Genomic DNA, 22,523 nt, shown 5'->3' on the forward strand with positions numbered 1-22,523 from the left:
TTTCCAATACACTTTTTCTCCCAAACCTTTCCTTTTTGTAAATATTTACAAAGGTACTTTATGTTTATCTTTCCATAAATCTACTTCAAATGTTATGTTTCTCAAAATCAAAACTGACATTCCTCGCTTTTGTTATCCAATTCAGTTCTAGAGAACAATAATCCTGCTGGTCAGTTTTTTTTAATTGATTTTGTTATTGTAACTGCTTTAAAAACACTCATTAAAGGCAGTTTTAAATTAAAGTGTAGCATTCTTATAAGTACTACATTATAACATTTATACATGTCTCATATAAAGTTGTGTTATCAATTGTTATTAGCCTATGACACAGAAAGTGTTACTTCGATATGATTTTGAAATAGATATTGTTATTTTATTCTTGATAAATTATCAGTAATAATTCCTTGAATCATTTAGTGGTCTCCTGAATAAACTTGTTACACATGACTAGATTATTCCAAGTGTTGTGACTTATCAGTTCATACCGGGTCAACATTGCATCATTTTATATCTCACCTTACAGTTAATTAGCCAGCAACTTGAAAGATGTAGATAAAAGTGATTTATATTTTCCCTGTTGTTCGCATAGTTTCTATACAGACCATAGTACAGAACAAAATATACAAACTGAATTAAAGATAAAACTCTAGAAATTTAAATGATGAATTATAGATATTTTTGAAATTTTATGTGCTGTAAAAAATCATTGAGTAAAATATGATCAGACCTATAAATATTCTTTAATGTTATTGCTGTTTCTCAAAATACACATCACCTTACCACACATTACGTGTTATATATGCTAACTGGCTTTAATGACGCTGTTTCTGCCAAGTGGGACCAGTCCTTTATTAAGCCGTCAAGTGTATCATAATCCATGCTTTTTTAGGGAAATGAACCTTATTCCGCTTTTACACTCATGAATTAAGTTTATCTATCTTTGAAATTTGATTCTTATGACAAGCATTATGCGTGCTAACATAAAAAAACAGGTGGCCATAGTAAATCATGATGTTTGCAAACCTCAAAGCAGTAAAATCACTTATTAATTAATCTTGGATATTTTTATTTATTTCCTTACTATTTCAACTCAAAGAAAGTCAAAATATATTGTTCAAGTGATTGCACAGGTTAATGAACAGATATGGTGAGATAACACTGTGAGGAGTGCTTTGCACTAACAGCAGGAATATTTACCTGTTAAATTGTCTAAATTTTGTACTCTTGATGAAATCTTTGTAGTTTTAGCTGATACATGAATCGGAGCAAGTATGTGCTATAAATAAATAGCATAAATAGTGTTCGCTATAAACAAACAATAATACATTGAGAAATAAGCTTGTATAAGGAAGCCTATAACTGTTTACATTTCAACACTTACCAAATTGTCTTCTGTTTCACTATCAGATTTACCAAAATGGGCGCATGTGATGAAACTAGCCTTTTTGCCGCCTTTTTTGTCAAGTCATAATACATAAGACAAAAGTCATAATACATAAGTCATTAGTCATAAGACAAAAGTCCTAAGACAAAATGGCACTTATGGGCTTCCGTAGGATACATTCAATTTATTACATAGATAATACACGTGGAGCTCAGCTCGCAGATACAAATGAGTACACAGTAACTTTTTGATATCGTTTTAACTCTAAGAAAAATGTCGATTATTAATTGCTGACTGTTTATATTTTCTAGAAAAAGTAAGCAAAACATTATTTTGTTTCATATGACAGGAATGAATTGCATTAACAATCCTAGGTATTGTTGAAAAAACTCATTGTTTTACTTGCCAGATTAAGTAATTGGATCCCCCATCCTTGTTTGTACGCGACTGCTCGGGAAAAACATTGTTATGCTTAATAAAAGAGGTAACACTTTCTATATTTTTATCTGATATCAAGTTGTAAGAGCCAATTTTGCAGTTATATGGGTAAGAGTTCGATAAGACTCCCTACGGTCGTCTTAATACAAACTCTAACCCATACATATCGTGTGTGACGCAATGTAAAATATTTTTTAAATGATGAAAAAAGAGTTAATATTTTACCCGGATCTCCTGGATGGAGGAAAGAAAATTCATGATTTATTTTTGTGTGCGTGTCATATTCATGTTAGCGTACAAATAAATGCAATATGCAGACAAACAATTTCTAAAGTCATAAGAATAAAGGAAATGTATTTTGAAATATGTTTAAGAGTCAAAATTTATTGTAACAAATATCAATTAGCATGCATTCAAAGATTTGAGAGTTTAGTTAACATAACAAAATTCTAATAATTTTCCATTCAACACATAAAGAAGCATCATTCTATTTTGTAGCATAACGGTTCACAGATGCAAAAAAGGTTTATGTAATTTCATATTTTGACATCTTATTAAATGTATGAGTACTTATTTTCACACTTTTTCTCTCGGGAAATAACAATAAAATATCAAGTTATTGTAGCTGCTTCTACTTCAAATCGAAGAAACAAAATATTTCCTACCATCAAACTGTCGACCTATTTCCTGTTTTGTCTTACTTTCCTACATCTGTGATTTACTAAGTAATTATAACAGAAAATAAAAATCCTCGAGTTACTTTAAACCTAACAGTAAAACAGACCAATTTAAACTTTTAACGTTCTAGGAAATGCCATGTGCATTGAAAAGCTTTTTTTTTCTAAAAGAGATTTAAAAACTGATTGTTTTGCGGATTATGTGAATTGAAATTCTTAAGAAAGAGGAACGGTATTTAGTAGTTGCTAAATCTTCTCTGTTAATGTTTAATACTTTTGATTGTTTTAAGTCACTAGGAATACCATGTACATTATAAAAATATTAAAGACCAGATTTTCAATCAATTTTCACGAATCATCATGTTTTTAATAATGAACAAACAATAACTCTGAAAAGAGATTAAAAAAACGGACAAGAGCTTTGGAATCACCTAGAACACTTCCCTGATAGGTACAATATCCCAATTTATTCACATAGATTGAACTTGACTGAAAATGTGCCTACAATAAACTTGGTCCGGAAAAGATCCGTTTCATATATTGAGAATTTTATGCTTGTTATAACATCTTTCTGAGTCATGAGAAGCACCTAATTTCATACTCGTTTCTGGTTTCATAATAGGCGTCTGGTTTTCACGCCGATGTACATTTGTCATCATGCTACTCTTGAACCTGTTATGGTTTTTTAATCTATATTCAAATGTTTCCTTTACTTGAAAATGCACATTGGTCACACATATAAAGTATACAATATCTTTAATATTTATCATTTTAACACTCAAACATTATTTGCGTTATAAAAAAAATAATTGCTGTCATAAATAAGTTAATGACATAAATTGATTTTTCATCTTCAGGAACATTATCAGTTACTTTTCCAATCATATTTTAAACTTGCTTTGACTGCATTTTATGAATATATTAAACATTTTCCGTCGACATAGAAACATAAAAAGCAAGCATTCTATAGTTTCATTAGCCTTTTTAACAGTATTTTTGTAAAACTCATAAAATAACTTTAATAAATTATAATTTTAAAAGGAAATCCCCATAGTAACACTAAAGTTATCATATGAATTTTAACATGCACATCAGCTCGTGCATGTGCTGCGCCAATTTTATTACCGAAATGAAGCTACTTCCGTTTTTATGAAATTTATAAAATGCAGCTTTAAATCACTCCTACATTATAAAAGATATGATTAATTAGTGAAATATTCTTGAATACAAACTTAATATTTTGATATCATTGTTCATTAAAGTGTTCTTTACACATCAAGAGAACGAATATAAATTAATTACTTAAGAGAAATACGATGCGTCAATTCTATCTTTTAGAGGGCATCTGTGTCCATTAGCATAAATGAATAAATGTTGACTACCATTAACAACAATCAGACGCTCATTCAAATTTGTCTTGTTATTTGTATTGATTATTTCAATTTTACTTGTTCACTGAGTTGTTAATGTCACTGACAGGCAAATAAATTGTCACCCTGATTAGGTCTGTATCCCACATTGAACATGTTATACGGGTAAAGCGATTGAAACATAGATTACATAAACACCAGTTTTATCTTCAATCACCGTATTAATTTTCGTCATGATAATATATCACTAAAATTATTGATTGACTATTGTACGTTTAATGTTGAAGTTTGCGTATTGTTGAAGCTAGCGCTGGGGCGTGAGAGTTGTTGCACCTTTTTCTTTCTTAACAAAAACGGAACTCATAACTTTCAACTGTTTGTGTTTTCTTTTACTTTATTAAGTGTCTGTGTACTACAGTACGAGTATGTATAAAAAACAACAATAACAACACAGAGTTAATCAGACATAGCACTGACATTGTCATAACATTTGATTTTACGATAAAATATTTCATAATATTTAAATGTAAAAGAAAGTAATACATGCATATATTTTTTAACGGATTTCATTGAAACAAATCAAAATCTTTTGGCGTTTAAAGAATGTTGATTCTGTTGATTCAAATATAATTTGCAGTAAAACATGTTTCCTTTCTTCTTCTTATTCTGGATACTGACTCAAATAAGAATAATATTTACTAACCTATTTGTAAGTATATGTAAGTAACCTATCAAAGAATTTGCCTTTTTGTAAAAGCTGAACAGAAACTTCGACAAATCATCTCACCAGCCTCCTAAGATCAATAAAATCCTGATTAGGTACATTCAGGCAAAAGTAATTGATTAATGATTACTTTAGATGGACTTATTGTACAAACAGCTAATGCAGCTTTATGCTTTAAAGGAAACTGCAGGAAATGATACTGAAAAACAAATATTGATCTTATTCTTTTTGATGTTTAATTGACAATGTGAAAGTTTATATTTTCATCCGTGTAGCTCACGAGTTATATCATCATATATTGTCCAATGGACTATACAATGTTTATTTGATAATACAATGTGTTTTCATCTAATCATAACGCTCTATTAACATGTAGCTGAAAATAGTTGCATCTTATTGAAATCAGATATGTTTCAAGAATTAAATGCATATTTGATTATATAAATGACCTGTGCTTCTTTCGTTAAAATGAACATGCTCATGTACTCATTACATGTAAATTTCCTGAGAGAAAGCAAATTACATGAATCATCACGAGAGTTTGTTCTCTGACTTTGGATTCTTTATAAAAATTTGATCCAAACCTAACTGTAAATATAATATATAAATTATATTGTTTTAAAGTTTTGCTTTAAGTTCGCTGTTAAGTGACTCTTTTTGCGTATAAAATAATCTGCTAAAAAGTTCACTTATTTTCGGGACTTGTTTTAAACAGAATTTAATAAATTGAATGGTCAAATGTGGAGAAAAGTATTCGTATGTATTTCAATATGAAAATATACAGTATTCCAAGATTAGTTTGTACTAGTCTCAATTATAGTTTTTTATAAATTTGTTTTGCCATAATATTTAAAATTATGTTCACCAAATTTATGTTATTTTAAAGTTTTTACTTTACATTTTCTAATTGTTCAATGATCAATTAAAGTGTAAAACCATCAGGACATTTGCGTTGGGATCTTGAAAAAAACAACAAAACAAAGTGCTACTTACATTCTACTTTCAAATAGCACACTTAAGATGTCTGATAAAGTATATTGAATTAATTATTTGAGTATTCAAAAAAAAAATATTTTAAACTTTTAAACTTTGAATGCGATCAAAAAGATAAGATTTATAGGCGCCAAATTAAAATGAAAAAGTTTGATTGTAACAGAGACGTCTGCATTAAATATAGCAATAAAAACAATGGTATACACAGATGAAATTTATCTCAATTGGCTTTGGAATCTGTGTGTTACATAATATTTACAACTTTTTTTTTTCGAAGGTTGTTTAAGAAAAAGGTAAAACAGATTATTATATCCTTTATATAAGATTCATGTGTTTTATTTGAATTGATGTTAATTCAATGCCACACGCCCAAAATACATGTATATTAAATGAATTGGAAAACGGAATGGAATAAGCAACCGGACTGCTATTATTCGTCAAAAATATAAAGAAATCATGAGGATTTTTTTATATATCATGATTTTGAGGAACGTTTAAATACAAAGTAATCGTGCTTCAAGTAATCGTGTTTCAAAGCATTGATGGCAACAAAATGATAGCTTGGATTGTCGTAATTTGGACATTTAGAAGATACCATGTTGATTTTGTTTTTAATTTAAATTATCTTTCTTTTTTATGTAGAAAATGAATTTGATGAACAAAAAATTTCATTTTTAAGATGCATTTTAATAACGTCCGCATGTAAGTTTGATTATTGTATACAATTATATTGATTTTCTTTCTAAATGATAATGTATGTTAAGTATTGGAAATAAATTCGTTTATAACGATAGTGCACAGCAAACATTCATTTGCCTCATAACCAGGTAAATATAAATATCACAATTAAAGGACAGCAACTGTGGTTAATCGATCAATAACGCATCGATAGCAAATACGTTTATTGTTTACATTTCATACACGTTTATTTGACAGGAAAACACTCTGTAATCATCTAACCATATTGGACTGGTGCCAGGTTTTCTGCATTTTCTCAGGGATATCAGAGAATAAATCAATCTAACTGTAAAAAGCACAATTTGTATAACAAATTATTACTTCAATAATTTTAAAACACTGCGTGATATTGTCTTATTTACTTTAATTTCGTCTTCGCTAATACATCTGTCTGCATGATAATCAATTATCTGGGTTCAGGAAATATTTCATTTTGCAGTTGTTGAACAATAATCCTTTAATATTATAGTATCTTTTTGTATTATATTATAACACAAGGTTTCGTCAAAAGATATCGATTGCAATTTAGTGCTTTCTTTAAAAACCGTTAATTGTTTAAATTTAGTTCATGCTTGGACTTCCATGAAATGCATGTTATCGTTAGAGTCTATGTGGTACAATGTTTAAGATTTATCATTCTTTCTCTTTTTCTGTATTGTTAACATGGTATTGTTTTGTATAAGTACAACAAAAGCCATAGAGTTTTCATATGGAATTATGTCGTAATTTTACATTGCCTATATATGTACTTTACACTTGATCTATACAGTTTATCTTTTATTATATTTCTTTCCTTTGTAAGATTTTACAGTGGAACATCTGCAAAGCAACATCCTTTTGGAGACAAATATTTGGTTGCTGCTTAGAGGTGTTTCCCTGTACAGGTAAGATACGGTGGAAATGTTTACTTCTGAAAAAAAATCATTTTTTTGTCGGTAAAAGGTTATTGCTCTACAGAGGGTCTCTCTTCAGAGGTTAAATTGTATCTAAAGAACAATAATAAATTTCAACTGTAAAATAAGGAATCTTAACACTTATGAAAATATTAAAATCAAAATATGACATAACACTTATTATTAATTTATAATGTAAAAATGTCGGATGACATATGCAATATAGACATTATAGAATATCCTAGTAAGACTGTAAGTAAGTGTGTCAGAACGTGACCTTGTATGACGTTTATGGATCACTAGTTTTCTTTTTTTCATTAAAAACATTTTGAGGTCTGAAAAATCAGGTAAATATCAAATTTACAAAAAAGGTCAAGCATCTATTTTATATCATTTATGAGAAAAAGTATTACCTGTACATAAAAGATATTATGAAAATCTCTTAGTGGTAAGCAAACAAAAAATGTTAAAAGATCTATATAAAATAAATTATCATGATGTAATATGAAATTTAATTCACATAAAGGTTAATTGTACTGACATTTAACTCTATTCTGACACAAAAGAAGGAAAAAGATCTTATTAATGGATTGTTTTATGCAGTATGAGAGGAAAAATACATTTTCGAGGGAATAGTGTAGTGTTTTTAAGTATATACCAAAGTGCAATACTCAATTTGAGGCAAGAAAGTAGAGCTTTTTTTAAGATTGCCAGAAGGTACATATTTGTAAGTCAAGCTTCACGTATTATACCATGTTGTCTTAACTTTTCATTCAGAGCGAAATAACACGTTGTACTTGGTTATGCCATGTTAGTCCAAGACAAATGATAACGTTGTATCTGTGCTCGGCCACTTGTGATGTTTTAATTTTGTTTGACATTCCGATCTATTTTTGCCATAATTTTTGTGTGAAATGTTTAAAATATAACTTGATATATGTTAAACGACGAGCAATTTCAGAAAGACATCAATTTCATGTTAAACATTAAGGTTTAAGAGTTTCCGTTTTGAATAATAAATTTTAAGCATATAAGAATGACAAACTAATTTTTAATGATCTGCTTAAACACTTGAATCGAAAGGCTCCTCGGCGCAATGGAAACAAGAAAAATATAAACTTTTTAAGATAATGTGCACCCACTGGTACCGGGTTAAGCGGTATTCAGCTCACAAAGAAACCGTTAAATTTAATATTACCGATGGATTATAACTGAGATGAAGTGCGGAGACAATTTTTTTCAGCTTCCTTGCTCCAGTTCAGCTGCTGTTGTGATGTCATATTACCTCTTGTTTTTTATTTGTATATAAAATAATGTTCGGTCATGCAAAAGTATCATTAACCAGTTTACAATAATGAGACAAACTGCTTCACATGTCAAATAAATCAATACAAAGCTCTTGATAATTAACTCTTTCTGATATCAAACGCTTGAAGACCGTTTCACTGCTTTTTGTTAATGTGTTCATTCACGGATTTATATTAGTACATAAATCCGTGGTTGACTGTAGTATTGATTTAAATTAACTTAATATGAGAGTTTCCCCAATGTTCCCTAGTGCTGTATACCCATTTTTCTTATCCTCAAAGTTGCATTCCCCTTTAAAAATATTTATAAATATTTAATACGTTTACATTATCACGCGAACATGTAAATGCGCTAGAATGTGTCATTTCTAAATAATGATCAAAGCATACTATTGTAAAACATCACATACAAGCTTGATCCGGAAAAATATTATGAAATAATACTGATATGAAGAAACTGTTTACTAAAACTTAGTTATATTAATAAAACATATAAAATTCGGCAGTTTGTTTTTCCAACATAGATATGTTCATGCAAATGAGTATGCAAATTCCGCTGACTGAATCATTCTGTTATAAAACTGTTATTTCGTACAATGACTAAAGTATATACCAAAATATATTTTCGGAAATATTTGAAAACGATGTTTTTGATATTATCAGAAAGGTTTGAATGATAATAGGAAAGACTTTAATAACTATAATCTAGACAAGTATTTTGATGATTTTGATAGCAATGATAAAAGACAAATTCCTTAGATGAGTCATTGTATTTTCGTGTGTTGTATAATCCCATTATGTAATATATTATATAAAATACCATCTTATTATATAAATAGTAAGAAAACTGTTACAAGTGCAAAACCATTGACCTTTAATCCTTCACACACATAATTTATCAATTGTATCTGGTCGTCTTTCAATCCGGACATAACCATTCTTCTTTTTTAGTTAATATTTCGTAACAAGTACTGACAGAAGAGCGAAAAAACAGTGCCGACTATGATTAGACTACACAGATGTGCCGGCTGATCTAGGTCTGCACGTGGTGCATTGATAGATTCAGTTGCCGCCTGCAAGCTAAAGGCTCAGTTGTATTTATTAAAGAATGATACTATCTAATACGACATCAATCTATTACATAATATTTATCAAACAGTGTTTGCAGTCTTCTCAGCATTTCTCTTATATCAGTCTTTAGGTCATTTAATAAATGACTTATTCAAAAGAATTATACAGAAATTGTCCTAATATTAAAATGCATTTGTAATGCATATTTGTTTAAAGTACATGTAAATCATTTGACATTTGCATCATTTTATCGTAGATTCTGAATTCCTAAAATTTTATCACAAAGAAAAATATTTATCATTCTGACTTTTGTTAGAAATATTCGCATCGCGATTAAAAATAGCAATAATGTTTGTATACGAAGAGTACAAGCCAAGACAAGAATTTTGACACTTTTTGGATAAGGGTTTGCTTGTTGATGCATTATGGAAATTAATGATTGAATACGCATAATTATACTACATAGTATAGTAACGAAACAATTTAACCATTTCAGCGTCTCACAAAATTGATCTAAAAACGTGTCATGTTTCTATATATGCATATATTGTGAAATTCTAATATTCAATCAGACAATTAAGATTAAAAGAATATAATATGTTTTTGTTTTTCAGTTGTTTTATATTTGACATGAATGACTAAATCATACTGCTCTGAAACTTAAAAGGCCCTTGCCATCGTTTTATACATGTTTCAACACACTTGCTTTTTTCTCTATTGTGTTGCATCAGAAGAAACCAAGTGTTTGATGCACTGCCTGTATAATTAATTGCAATATTTCACCGTGCAATCAATTATATTACTTTATAAATGATAAATGTGTTCATTGATGAAATATCTCGGCTTATATGATTTTGCTTAACACGGCATTTTTCGACACTTTATGCGCAAGTAATTCCCAGATATAAACAACAAAGTGATGAGAAAACATCAATATTAGCAGAAAAAAAAACCCTCTTGTCAGGGAGTGATTTCCAAATCAATAAGTAATCAAATTATCTCCCAGAGAGATGTTAAGATTTTGGTTAAAACTATTTCTGATTTGCCTAAAATTATTAATAGAGTGAGCCTAATGCTTTAGATTCCTACTGTTTCCATTTAGAAAGTATTGTGCTGCAGTATGCATAAAATTCATTTACCAGTGCTAAATCCTGAAAACTTCAACGGAAGATTATAAATAGAGCTTTTTAACGACCATTTAAAATTTAAGTGTCACAGTTATTCAAACTCATTATTACAGTGAATTTGTTCATTCTTTAAGGACGAAAATCGTTTACAATAATTCATTGATGTCGAATTACAATTTTATAAAATCGCTTTTTGCTAGATGTTTAACTTCACCGTATACATGTTATTGCCTCCTTGAGCTGGCACTGTGTTCACCAACAAAACAAACAAACAAAAAAGATAGAATATCAATTGATATTAATAGAAAAAACATTTACTAGCGTATGGAATTAATGATATTGACTATCTGCATAAGTCATTTAGGGTTGCAAACTTCTTTCGTAATTTTCGATACCCAAGGGCATCGTTATGAAGTAATGTCTGTAGAAATAGTTGTAAACGCTGCATAAATAAAGATAATCAGGCGCTTATGTCTAGTAATTGTTATATTCCAACTGTAAGTTCAAGGTATTAGAACTTTTTCAGACATAAACAAATATAATTGGTGTGAAAATTATTGTCTGAAAACAAATGTTGTCTTCCTACATATCACTGCTTACAATTGTTTTTTTTGTGTTTATTCGTTTTTGTTTGTTGTTTTTTGTTACAAAGTATTGTTGTGTAATACAATTATGAAATCATGTCTATTAACAAATAGGGGAAAAAAGAGGGAAATATATTTTAATCCAAGACCTATAGACCGGCACTTCTATGAACACGTTACCTGACATATTTGGCTCTAAGTACTGAGTGACTGATTTTTCACTTCGTTAATACTGGACAGTTTTTTATAACCAAAACTTTAAATTTCTTAAATCTATTTGTTCATTGATGGTTGAAAATTGTATAATGATATTTTTAACGGCAATTGTGAATAAGTATAAATTAAACAAAAAATAATTTGTTGCTTTTATCTTGTATCATATATATATATATATCATTAATTTATACTTCTGCACGTGACTGATAATTCATTTAGTTTAGTTAGTTTAAAACAAATTTATTTCTATATTTTACATATATTACATTTTATATGTATATAATTGTTACATAAAATTTAAAAGGATAAGAACGAAAGAGTTTTTACTCTAAATTTCTACTAGATCTAGTTATGTAAACTTTCTAAATAATAAAAAAAAGACCTGCATTTATAATGTCTATTTCTTCATATATTTGTCACCAATAACTACCACTGCTAATCTATCTGATAATATATATAATCAGTTCAATAAAACAAACGCTTTTCTTAAGCTTTCGACGTTTAGTCTTCTTCAGAAAAAATTGAGGTTTTTTTTTTTTTTTTTTTTTTTTTTTTTTTTTTTTTTGTTTTTATCTGATTAATATACAAATACCAAAAAACAATCTTTATTTTTCACTTGAATACGTGTGCCTTCTTTCGGTCTATGACAAATTCCCTCCTAAAGCTGAGATTCAATCAATAAGTAATTGAATAATCTCCCAGTTGCTATATTCAAAATCCAGGGGTTATTACCAATGATAAGCGTAAATGTGAGTTATGGATATAAAGAGTTCTGACACCGGTATAAAATTAATTCTTCCCTTCATTTGAAATAAACAGCTCTAGACTGAAAGCAATTATTGATGGTCAGTTTTACTTATTGTGGAATTATCTTTAATGCAAAGAATATTCATATGTCTTTGAAAGATAATCCCTATCAGTATAAGGATTAAACCTGATAACTATAAACGAATGTTTCTTTCTGAAGATTCCATTAAGGTTAAGTAAATAAAATATTTGTATTTAGTTCATGACTAGCCTGATATATTTGGTATATTATTACAGTCTTTTGAGTGTAACATTATTGTCCTCCCCGCTAAGCTCACCCGAAAGAGCATCGGATTAGTAATCCAGAGATCACTGGTTCTAATCTCGGAGCCGAAAGGCGTATCTTTTTCCCCGAGAACTGATCTCTTGATATTGAGTCTTGTGGTGATTTGTCTCACATTGCTGATTCAGAAATCATGTTGGCTTAGTTGTCGGCCAAATAAGAAGTTACTGTTTAGTTATTTTCAAGAAACAGATAAGATGGATTGACCACGGAGATATGACCTAAAACATGCGTTAAACTCGGCGGTAAAAAACAATAATTAAAACACAACACAATAATACTGATGTAAAATGACCATCAAAAAAAAACTTCTCACGTTTTCTAACCCGGATAAATGAAAACATTTAGGAAAGGTGTCACAATTCAAAACAAACCATATATTATATTAATATTAAATCAAAAAGATATAACACAATGAGATGATATACACTCAGTTAACGAAACGTTTTATTCGCATACTATGTTAAAACATACTTTGAGATTGTCTCTGCATCTGGTTTACAGAGTTGCAGCTGCTGTTAAAGTAAAAAGACAATGTGAAACGCATTAACGCAGGTGGTAAAACAATATATGCTAACAATTCCATGTTTATGTTACAATAGTTTTCTCTCAGTTATTTATTTATCTAATAAAAAGAAAACGTTTCTTCAGTTTTACTGTTAAAATAAGAATCAAATAATTTGTTTAATTGCGACTGCTTTTGGTTATTTATACATTAAATTGTCTTTTGTCTTTGTGAATTATTAATAAAATTACTTTTTGTATCGGAGTAGATATCAATAATGGGACTTTTGGAGTGCAATAAATATATATTAAAAAGCTTACATCTACACCACTGTAGATATGCGCTTCTTGCATTACACTGACCATTATTTAAAGTCCTATAACCCTTACTCTACTGTAATGAACGTGATTAACATTCGCCACCAGTAAAGATACAGCTCGGCCTCCAAATCTGTGGAGTCTGACATAATCTTTTCTGTTAATAGACCAGTTTTTATAATTTGATATTGAAGTCCCTTAAAATTCAAATGGACTGCTCATATTGGAAAGATGAATTTTGCAGCTTAAGGGTTAATGGAACTAAATGTTAAATAAACACACGATGAATTCTTTTGAGAAAAAACTCTTAATTCATGTGTTGGTATATTTTTCTTGTCCTTCGGGATCATTGGTTTCAGCACATATATGTGTTGAAAATTGAGTACCGCTCAAGCCAGTGCTAGGAGTGAGGGATGTTGTAATTTTTTCATTCCCCTTTATGTAGACTCAATTAAACCGAGTCTGCAATTTTCATGTAATTTTGCTGTTTATAATGCCTCCGAGGGATCATTTTTGTTCCAGATATGACATTAAGCTTAAACCTTTATCTATTATCTATTAAGTACCTTTTTTTAAGGCCATGTATGTCTTAAAAGAATTGATTAACAAAATCTGAAACAAATAAGGTAAACTGGTCTAGGACTCAACATATATACTTTATGTTTAAATATTGAAAATAAATATTCACTTTCAAATGCATACCAAAGAATTATGCAACATTTGTATATTCAGTCAAAATGTAAATTTACAAAACACAACGTTGTTCTAATATGATATATTTCCCTGATTTTGTAGAGGCGGGGGCGTTGGTAACTCTGTTACAAATTCTTGTTTGAATTGGTAATAAATCTAACATTTTACTCTTTTGTCATTTTGGATCCTCATGGTAGAGAATAATTTCGCAGCTATGTCATTAATGTAGTTATTATTAAAGGATGCCTGGAACTGAGAGATATAATCTACCATCATCTCTAAGCATTAGTTCTGATGTATGCTTTCTCGTTATACACATATTAATTTACTTAATGACAGAGCTAGATTGTTTTGGAATGAACAAGTCCTAGACTGTCATTTTGTAGATAATGTTTTGAGGATGATCATGACAAAAATAATTAAAATAAATAAAATAAAAGTTAAATTTAACATGAAATATAAGGTGCACTGATCAAAGACAAAATTGTTATAATACGTGTATATTCTTTTTGAGAAAAAAAAACTTGTATATCTACACGTTATCCTAGTTAAACATGAAAACAAAATGATAGATGTGTTGCTATCGTAATAGGTTTTTGCAAGAAAAAAGTACTAATACATGTATTTAGGGTTTAGAGAATATACAATAAAACATTTGTATGAAAAGAAAAAAAGAAACATAAATATACACAACGTAAGAAATGTCCTTAATTATATTCCTATTCTTTTAATGTTTACATTGTTCTCAAATCTTAAAATGACATGTAATTTCAAGATATATGTCGCTTTCAACACATTTGTTTGAACTAATGTAAAAGCAAATAAAGAGCTTTTAGTTCTTCACTTAGATAACGATGGGTTTCTTACAATATTGTTAAAAATAATTTCGATGACGTTTCAACAGTCCCACAAGCAAATTAATTTCAAATAAAGTAACATCGTTGATGAGAGAGGCAAGGGGATCATTGTGTTGTAGACTGAATACTTCATCTGCACAAAAAAAGCATTTTTGGAACATGGCCTAGAATGGAAATGTTACAAGTTATTTGTCTACGTACTATATAGACCCACAGGGCTGTTGGACTCATTTTCACTGTACATGTTCTGTTATAAACAAGTACACTGAATCCAAATATTTGTTTTATTAATCAGTAGTCTTGTACTCACTTAAACGTATGATATATTATAAAAAAAGCCAAAGAAACGTAATGTAGTATATCTATAATGTCGCAGTGAGGTTTAAATATCTTTATACGAGCATAATTATCGGGAGGATCACTAAAATGTATGAATCTTTATTACGTTTTCAAGATACTTATCTTGCATACTGTTCTCGTTTTGTATTGTGTCGTATAGGAATTACTAGTACTGACAAACATATGTTTTTCATATAGAAATTTGTCAATAGTCTATGTTATATCTGAGAATCATATACGGTCCGACCCCAGTTATTCGACAACCCTTTATTCGAATACCCGGCATTATCCGAAGTCGATCAGCGGTCCCGTTTTATCTCTATATAAATCAATATAAATACGAGCGTATTATTCGAAACGCATTATCCGAATACCTCCTATTTTTCGAAGTAAAATTTCGGTACCGATTATACAATTATAAAAGAATTTCACACCTATTTTTCGAAGCCAGGCTTAATTATTATTCGAAGCCAAACTAATTGGCACAGATCCACTCGCTGACCGGTCGACTTGTGAAAAATATCAACAGTCATGTGTGTATTTAGATAATCATGATAATAACTCTTTGTGTGTTCTTTAATCAACTTTAATTACTGAAATTGAAAAGCTATGCACCGTGCCCGATTTTTTTAACTGTTATTGCTTGAAGATGACAGCAAAAATTTTCATACATACCGAAAATGTGAATTTGTCAAAACATCCAAACCATTTTTTACATTAATTTTAACGCTACATTAGAGCCTTTATCCTAATCGAAAATATCAGAGTTTAGCTGTAAATACCGTAGTAACAACACAGCCATTATCAAGGCTTTGCGCGAAACGTAACGATACATAATGTAGAATAAAATGCAAGTATTTATGTCTTCAATGTCAATACAATAATTGTTATGCATCTTTTCTTTAATATTTATTTTTCTCAATTGATTACAGGAAGTAAGTAGTTTGTTGTAAGGGGTAGTTTGCTATGATTGGTCAAAGTGGAGTAGTTTTCGTCTATCATAATATTACGATTTCGATTATTGGAACCCACCGATTATTCGAGTAAATATTCAGTCCCAGGCACTTCGAATAAACGGGGTTGGACTGTATAGTGCAGGAAATTATTGTGGTTATATTAATCTGGCTTTTACATTTCTTCCTGAAAAAAGTATGAATATATCTAAAATTATTGCCATTTATGTAATTGATATTATTTTATTAAAAAGAAACCATTGTCTCTAAACTTGTTTATATATGGCAAATAAGATAAAACGTCTTTACCGCTACACATATATTTAGGCATCCTGAAACAATGCTAGCACAAGATTTATTTGTTTCTGTCAACATTCCTTTTAACGATATTGAATTTGAATTTAATTTCGATAAGATGTTGTAAGTGATATTGGGAAATTCAGATATTGAATGGTTTTCAGTACATCATCACTTGTCTAGCTGTGTAATAAAGTATTTATGTCATAGCTAGATGTTACGTCTGTTGTATCATTTAACATGTTTTTGTACATAAGTCATAAATTAAATGTTCTGCTGTAGTAATCATACGGCAAAATCAAACTAATTTCATTTATAACAATTTTTTTGTCATGACAACATCAGGTACCACTTAGTTTTGTATCATTAATTTTTTTATCTGGTTGGTATTTATTTGTTCGACTAGAACACACTTGCTAGGATAGCTTATTTTACAGCTAGAATGTGTATTAGTTCTTTAAGCATTGTTTGCAGAAACATCGTGTGTTCTAACTTTCAGGTACCTTTCTGTCTATCTATATGTACTTATTATTGACAATAAACAATTGCCACGTCAATACTTATCAAGATAGAGCAAGGGTAGCTTTTTTACCCTTATACGTCAATGATGCTTCTGCTCACAATTTTTATAATAAATAAGGTAACTTTCGAAAAATAAATCAAGGTTTCACTGCGTAATGCAGTGTGAGGTTATAAATTAAATATGTAAATAAGATGTGAAATAAATATGTATATCCCATATATTCTTTAGAGTTTTCGAGCTTTATATTTTAGACCATTATAGCATAACACAGTTAGATCCTGAGATCTGACACATATTACTTGACTTTAAATGTTGATTTATATTTGACGTATAATCAGCAAAGAGCAATGAATAAAAGAAGATATAGGTAAAAAGTTATATAAAAAAAGTTATATAAGTACACATACCGTAAAAGTGCTACTTTGAAGAGTTCTGCCATTAAGTGTTAGCCACTTAAAAAATCATACGCATTATAAAACATGACTTCCGATGAAAGATATTTATTTTCTTCCTTGTCAGATGAGAACAAATCCTACATATAATCCTTGAATTATCAATCACTAGTACCTTCTAGGCTTTAAAAATTCTTTGAGTGGAAATTTGCGTTTATCATCAAACCGTAACAATTAGTATTATCATTATAAATTATTATTATTATTATTATTATTATTATTTTTATTATTATTATTTAATAATGATAATAATTATTATTATTATTATTCTAACAAATCTCTATCAGCAGCAATTTGACTCGATTTATCAGCGAAATCAGCTGATATAAAATCGATTTAAAGATAAACTTTTACATTTCAATTCTAACTGTAATAATTTAATGGTATAATTTGTCTTTTTTTTAAGTTTTGATGTTGTAAAAGTTCATTTTTGTAAGATAGCTCATAAATGCATACATATGCAGCATGCCTATAAGCTTCTGTGTTCCTTTCAAAATTTGAAAATAAAAACAACACACACGGTAGATACAAATTTGAAATGTTTCGCACATCAAACTTTTTGCTTAAATTTATGTTATGTTTAAAAGAAAAAACGCGGAACAAACAGTCTGATATAGTTCTATATGCGGATTTGAAACCATTTGCATCTCAGGTTTCAAATGTTTGTAGTTTTAAGCCATTAATTTCCCTGACTTTTTGTTCTATTGCTCTATATAATTTCATGAAGCAGGGATAAATCTGAAATTTTCTTTTAATAATTGATCAGTTGCTGAATTTTATTAAATAGATTGAAATCCAATATTTTGAATTGCTGCCGCAAAATATAATAATTCAGTTCCATGTAAACGCAGGGAAAATACAAAAGAGCAGTTGTTTAATTGTTAAATTATGTTTGTTACTTTGACATGATGTTTAATTGACAATTTCATAAGCCAGTGCTTTGGTGCTTGAACGGTAGCTTCGCTTTGCACTAAAAATACTAAGAGCATGTTTCATCAAAGCGAACCTACCCAGTCTGTGCTTTGCCTTGAGTCCTGTCCTGTTTGGTGTCGTGCTGGGCTCCTTGCCGGTAGTCATGTGTGTTGGCTGATATGGGAGTAGCGTTAACTGTACGTCGCATTCCTTAGTTGATCTTTTTTCATATTCTAACATTTTGACAGTTTCCGTTCTTTCAAGATTTCGTTCTTTTCCCATTCTGCGGTGTTATAAAAGATTATATAATCATTTTTCTTTTAAGACTTAAAAAGTTTTTTTACATGAATTCATCTAAATCAATATTTTCTCTTGAAACTTTGCATAATCTTATTATTCGTATGATAACAATTCGTAGTTTATATCACAATTGAAGCAAAATGGATCACTCAAAAGGCAGCCGATAATAATTTATGCAGCTGATAACGAGTTTGGAAAGTATAGTTCAAGCATCATCCATGCACAAAAATCTGGTGCCAGATTTTCTGATTTCCCCACGGAAATCAAAGAAACAATCTATCAAACTGTCATTCAAGCTCAGTTTTAACATTGCTCAAATGGCTTCTTAAACACAATGTTATATTGCTTAATTCACTATCATTTTGTCTCCAGTAATTAATCAGTCAGTCAACAAGAACATCTTGATTTATATTTAACTTACATACTAGGAAGTATTATTCTATTTTATGTACCTAAATTAACATCAAAGTTCAGAGAATGACAGTATTTTAGTATTATGCAAGTTATCAGTGATGATTTTCTTATTAAATGGTATTAATGTCCATTGTTTACTTTGATAATGGCATGCGCAAGTAATTCAATAACTTTTTTTAAATACGTGAAATATGTATTTTTGAATATGAAAATGTTATTCTATATAAAATGTTATTTATAATATACATGTACAGGCAAAAAATGTTAATTGTTGCTTTAGACAATTAAAATTTATTATCATATTTTAATGACATGTTATAAAAAATCTCCTCTGGTGTTATCTCTAACATTCAAGTTAAAAATAAAAAAAATAAAAAAAAAACTAAAAAAGTTTTTAAAAAAATTTTAAAAAAAAAGGTGTGTGGCAAAAGGGGTTATTTTTTGTTTGGGGAAATTTTTCAATTTTTTAAATTTTTAAAGGGCCAAGTAAGTTTAAATTTTTTTTTGGAAACAGAAAAATAAATGTTTGATAAGATTCAAAAAATAAAGACCACTTTTTAAAAAAAACCCCAATTTAGTTTATTTGAGAAATGTCTAAACATTTTTTTTAAAATTTTCCCCAAAACAAGTTTTATTATGAAACCCCTTGGATATTTTAACACCCCTTGTGTTTTTTTAGAAAAATTAAAGTAGAAAAAAAATTTAAAGAAAAAACCCCCGTGTGGGGACCAAATATTTTAAAAACTGTTTTAAAAGGAAAACTTTTTTTATTGAAAAGGGGAATGAAAAAGAAAAAAAAGATTTTAAAAAAATTTTTAGTCAAAATTTCCTTTGGATGGAGGAAAAAAAAATTTCCCAATGTTTTTGGTGTCATATTCAAAATTAAAGCCTTTAACAAAAAAATGAAATTAAAATGCAGAACAAAAAAATTTCTATAAAATCATAAAAATAAAAAGGAAAAAATTTTGTTTTTAAAAAATTTTTAAAGGGGGCAAAAAATATTGTAACATATATCAAGCAGCATACATTCAAAGATTTGAAAATGAGTTAACATAACAAAATTGTAATTATTTTCAATTCAACACATAAAGAAGCATCATTCTATTTTGTAGTTTAACGATTTACAAATGCAAAAAAAGGTTTAAGTAATTTCATATTTTGACATCTTTTAAAACGTATGAGTTCTTATTTTTACACTTTCGATTTTTTCTCTCTCGGGAAATAACAATAAAATATCAAGTTATTGTAGCTGCTTCTACTTTAAATCGGAGAAACAAAATATATTTCCTACCATCAAACTGTCGACCTATTTCCTGTTTTGTCTTACTTTTCTACATCTGTGATTTACTAAGTAATTATAACAGAAAATAAAAATCCTCGAGTTACTTTAAACCTAACAGTAAAACAGACCAATTTAAACTTTTAACTTTCTAGGAAATACCATGTGCATTGAAAAGCTTTTTTTTTTGTCGAAAAGAGATTTAAAGAACTGGTTGTTTTGCGGATTATGTATATTAAATAAAATATTAAAGAAAAGATTTCCAATAAATTTTCTCGAATGATCATGTTTAAATAATGTACAAACAATAACTCTGAAAAAGGATTAACAAAAAAGCGGACAAGAGTTTAAGAATCACACAGAACACTTTACTGATTCGTACAACATCCCAATTCTTTCAAATAGATTGAACTTTACTAAAGACGTGCCTTGACTTATAAACTTATAATAAACTAGGTCCGGGAAAGATCCGTTTCAAAAGAAGCACCTAATTTCATACTAGTTTGTTTCAATATCGACTGGTTTTCACGATGTATATTTGTCACCATGCTACTCTTTTTTAAATGTTTCCTTAACTTGAAAACGCACATTGGTCACACATATAAATATACAATATCTTTAATATTTATCATTCAACACTCAAACATTATTTGCGTGATAAAAAGATTTTTTTAATTTGTTATAAAATTTATGTTAATGATATACGTTGATTTTTTATCTTCAGGAACATTATCAGTTTCTTTTCCAATCATATTTTCAACTTGCTTTGACTGTTTCTATATGCTGTTTTCATTTGATTTTCTACTTTATGTATAATGACTTTACCGTTTTCATTTTGTGAACGAATCTTAATAAGATAAATGCTTGAATTCCCTAAAATATATTGGCATATTTCAGTTTCTTTCAGAAACATTTTCGTGATGAACATCGTAAATAAATACAAGTATTAAAATATATGCTTTGATCAGTTACAATGAAATTGCTTTATATTTGCTAATTAGTTCAATACAAATGCCTCTCACTTTCGTAACTATTAATAAGTGCAAAAATCAGGAGATGAGTAGCTCAGAGTTTACCAGTAGGCAGCAAATATAACTACAATATGTACATTTATCTAAGAAAAATGTTCTACTACTTACAGACTTTATAAGTTACATTTTTCTTTGTATTGAGGCAATACCAATCTTTTTCTTTATTTCTACAACGATGACTTTATCATTTAAAGCTGCATTTTATAAATATATCAAATATTTTCCGTCGACATAGAAACATAAAGACCAAGCATTATATAATTCATTAACCTTTTTAACAGTATTGTTGTAAAACTCATTAAATAACTTTAATAAATTATAATTTTAACAAGGAAACCCCCATTGTAACACTTAAGTTATATGAATTATAAAATGCAAATCACCCCGAAATGTAACTACTTACGTTTTCATGAAACTTATAAAATGCAGCTTTAAAACACTCCTTGTTTAAAAAGATATGATGGCTTAGTGAAACATTCTTGAATACAAACTTGATATTTTGATACCATTGTTCATTAAAGTGTTCTTTGCACATTAAGAGATCGAATATGAATTAATTACTTTAGAGAAATACGATGCGTCAATTCTATCTTTTAGAGGGCATCTGTGTCCATTAGCATAAATGAATAAATGTTGACTACCATTAACAACAATCAGACGCTCATTCAAATTTGTCTTGTTATTTGTATTGATTATTTCAATTTTAGTTGTTCACTGAGTTGTTAATGTCACTGACAGGCAAATAAATTGTCACCCTGATTAGGTCTGTATCCCGAATTGAACATGTTATACGGGTTTAAAGCGATTGAAAACATAGATTACATAAACACCAGTTTTATCTTCAATCACCGTATTAATTTTCGGCATGATAATATATCATTTAAAATTATTGATTGACTATTGTACGTTTAATGTTGAAGTTTGCGTATTGTTGAAGCTAGCGCTGGGGCGTGAGAGTTGTTGCACCTTTTTCTTTCTTAACAAAAACGGAACTCATGACTTTTCAACTGTTTGTGTTTTCTTTTACTTTATTAAGTGT

The 22,523-nt window shown here is 28.9% G+C and overlaps 1 protein-coding gene across 1 annotated transcript in view; it reads right to left on the reverse strand.

Moving 5' to 3' along the window:
• The window catches only part of LOC132754564 (splicing regulatory glutamine/lysine-rich protein 1-like), a 42,764-nt gene extending 24,022 nt beyond the window's left edge, over positions 1 to 18,742 (reverse strand). Inside the window, exons 1-2 of the mRNA XM_060745211.1 lie at positions 18,559 to 18,742; positions 1,382 to 1,452 (exon numbers count right to left, since the gene is read on the reverse strand). Of these exons, the coding sequence (XP_060601194.1) occupies positions 1,382 to 1,452; positions 18,559 to 18,742 (255 nt within the window). The remainder of the gene's footprint in view (positions 1 to 1,381; positions 1,453 to 18,558) is intronic.
• Positions 18,743 to 22,523: the final 3,781 nt, after the last annotated feature.

This window comes from Ruditapes philippinarum, unplaced genomic scaffold (genome assembly GCF_026571515.1).
Source record: "Ruditapes philippinarum isolate M1 unplaced genomic scaffold, ASM2657151v2 ctg6789_1_1_1_1, whole genome shotgun sequence".
Lineage (NCBI taxonomy): Eukaryota > Metazoa > Mollusca > Bivalvia > Venerida > Veneridae > Ruditapes > Ruditapes philippinarum.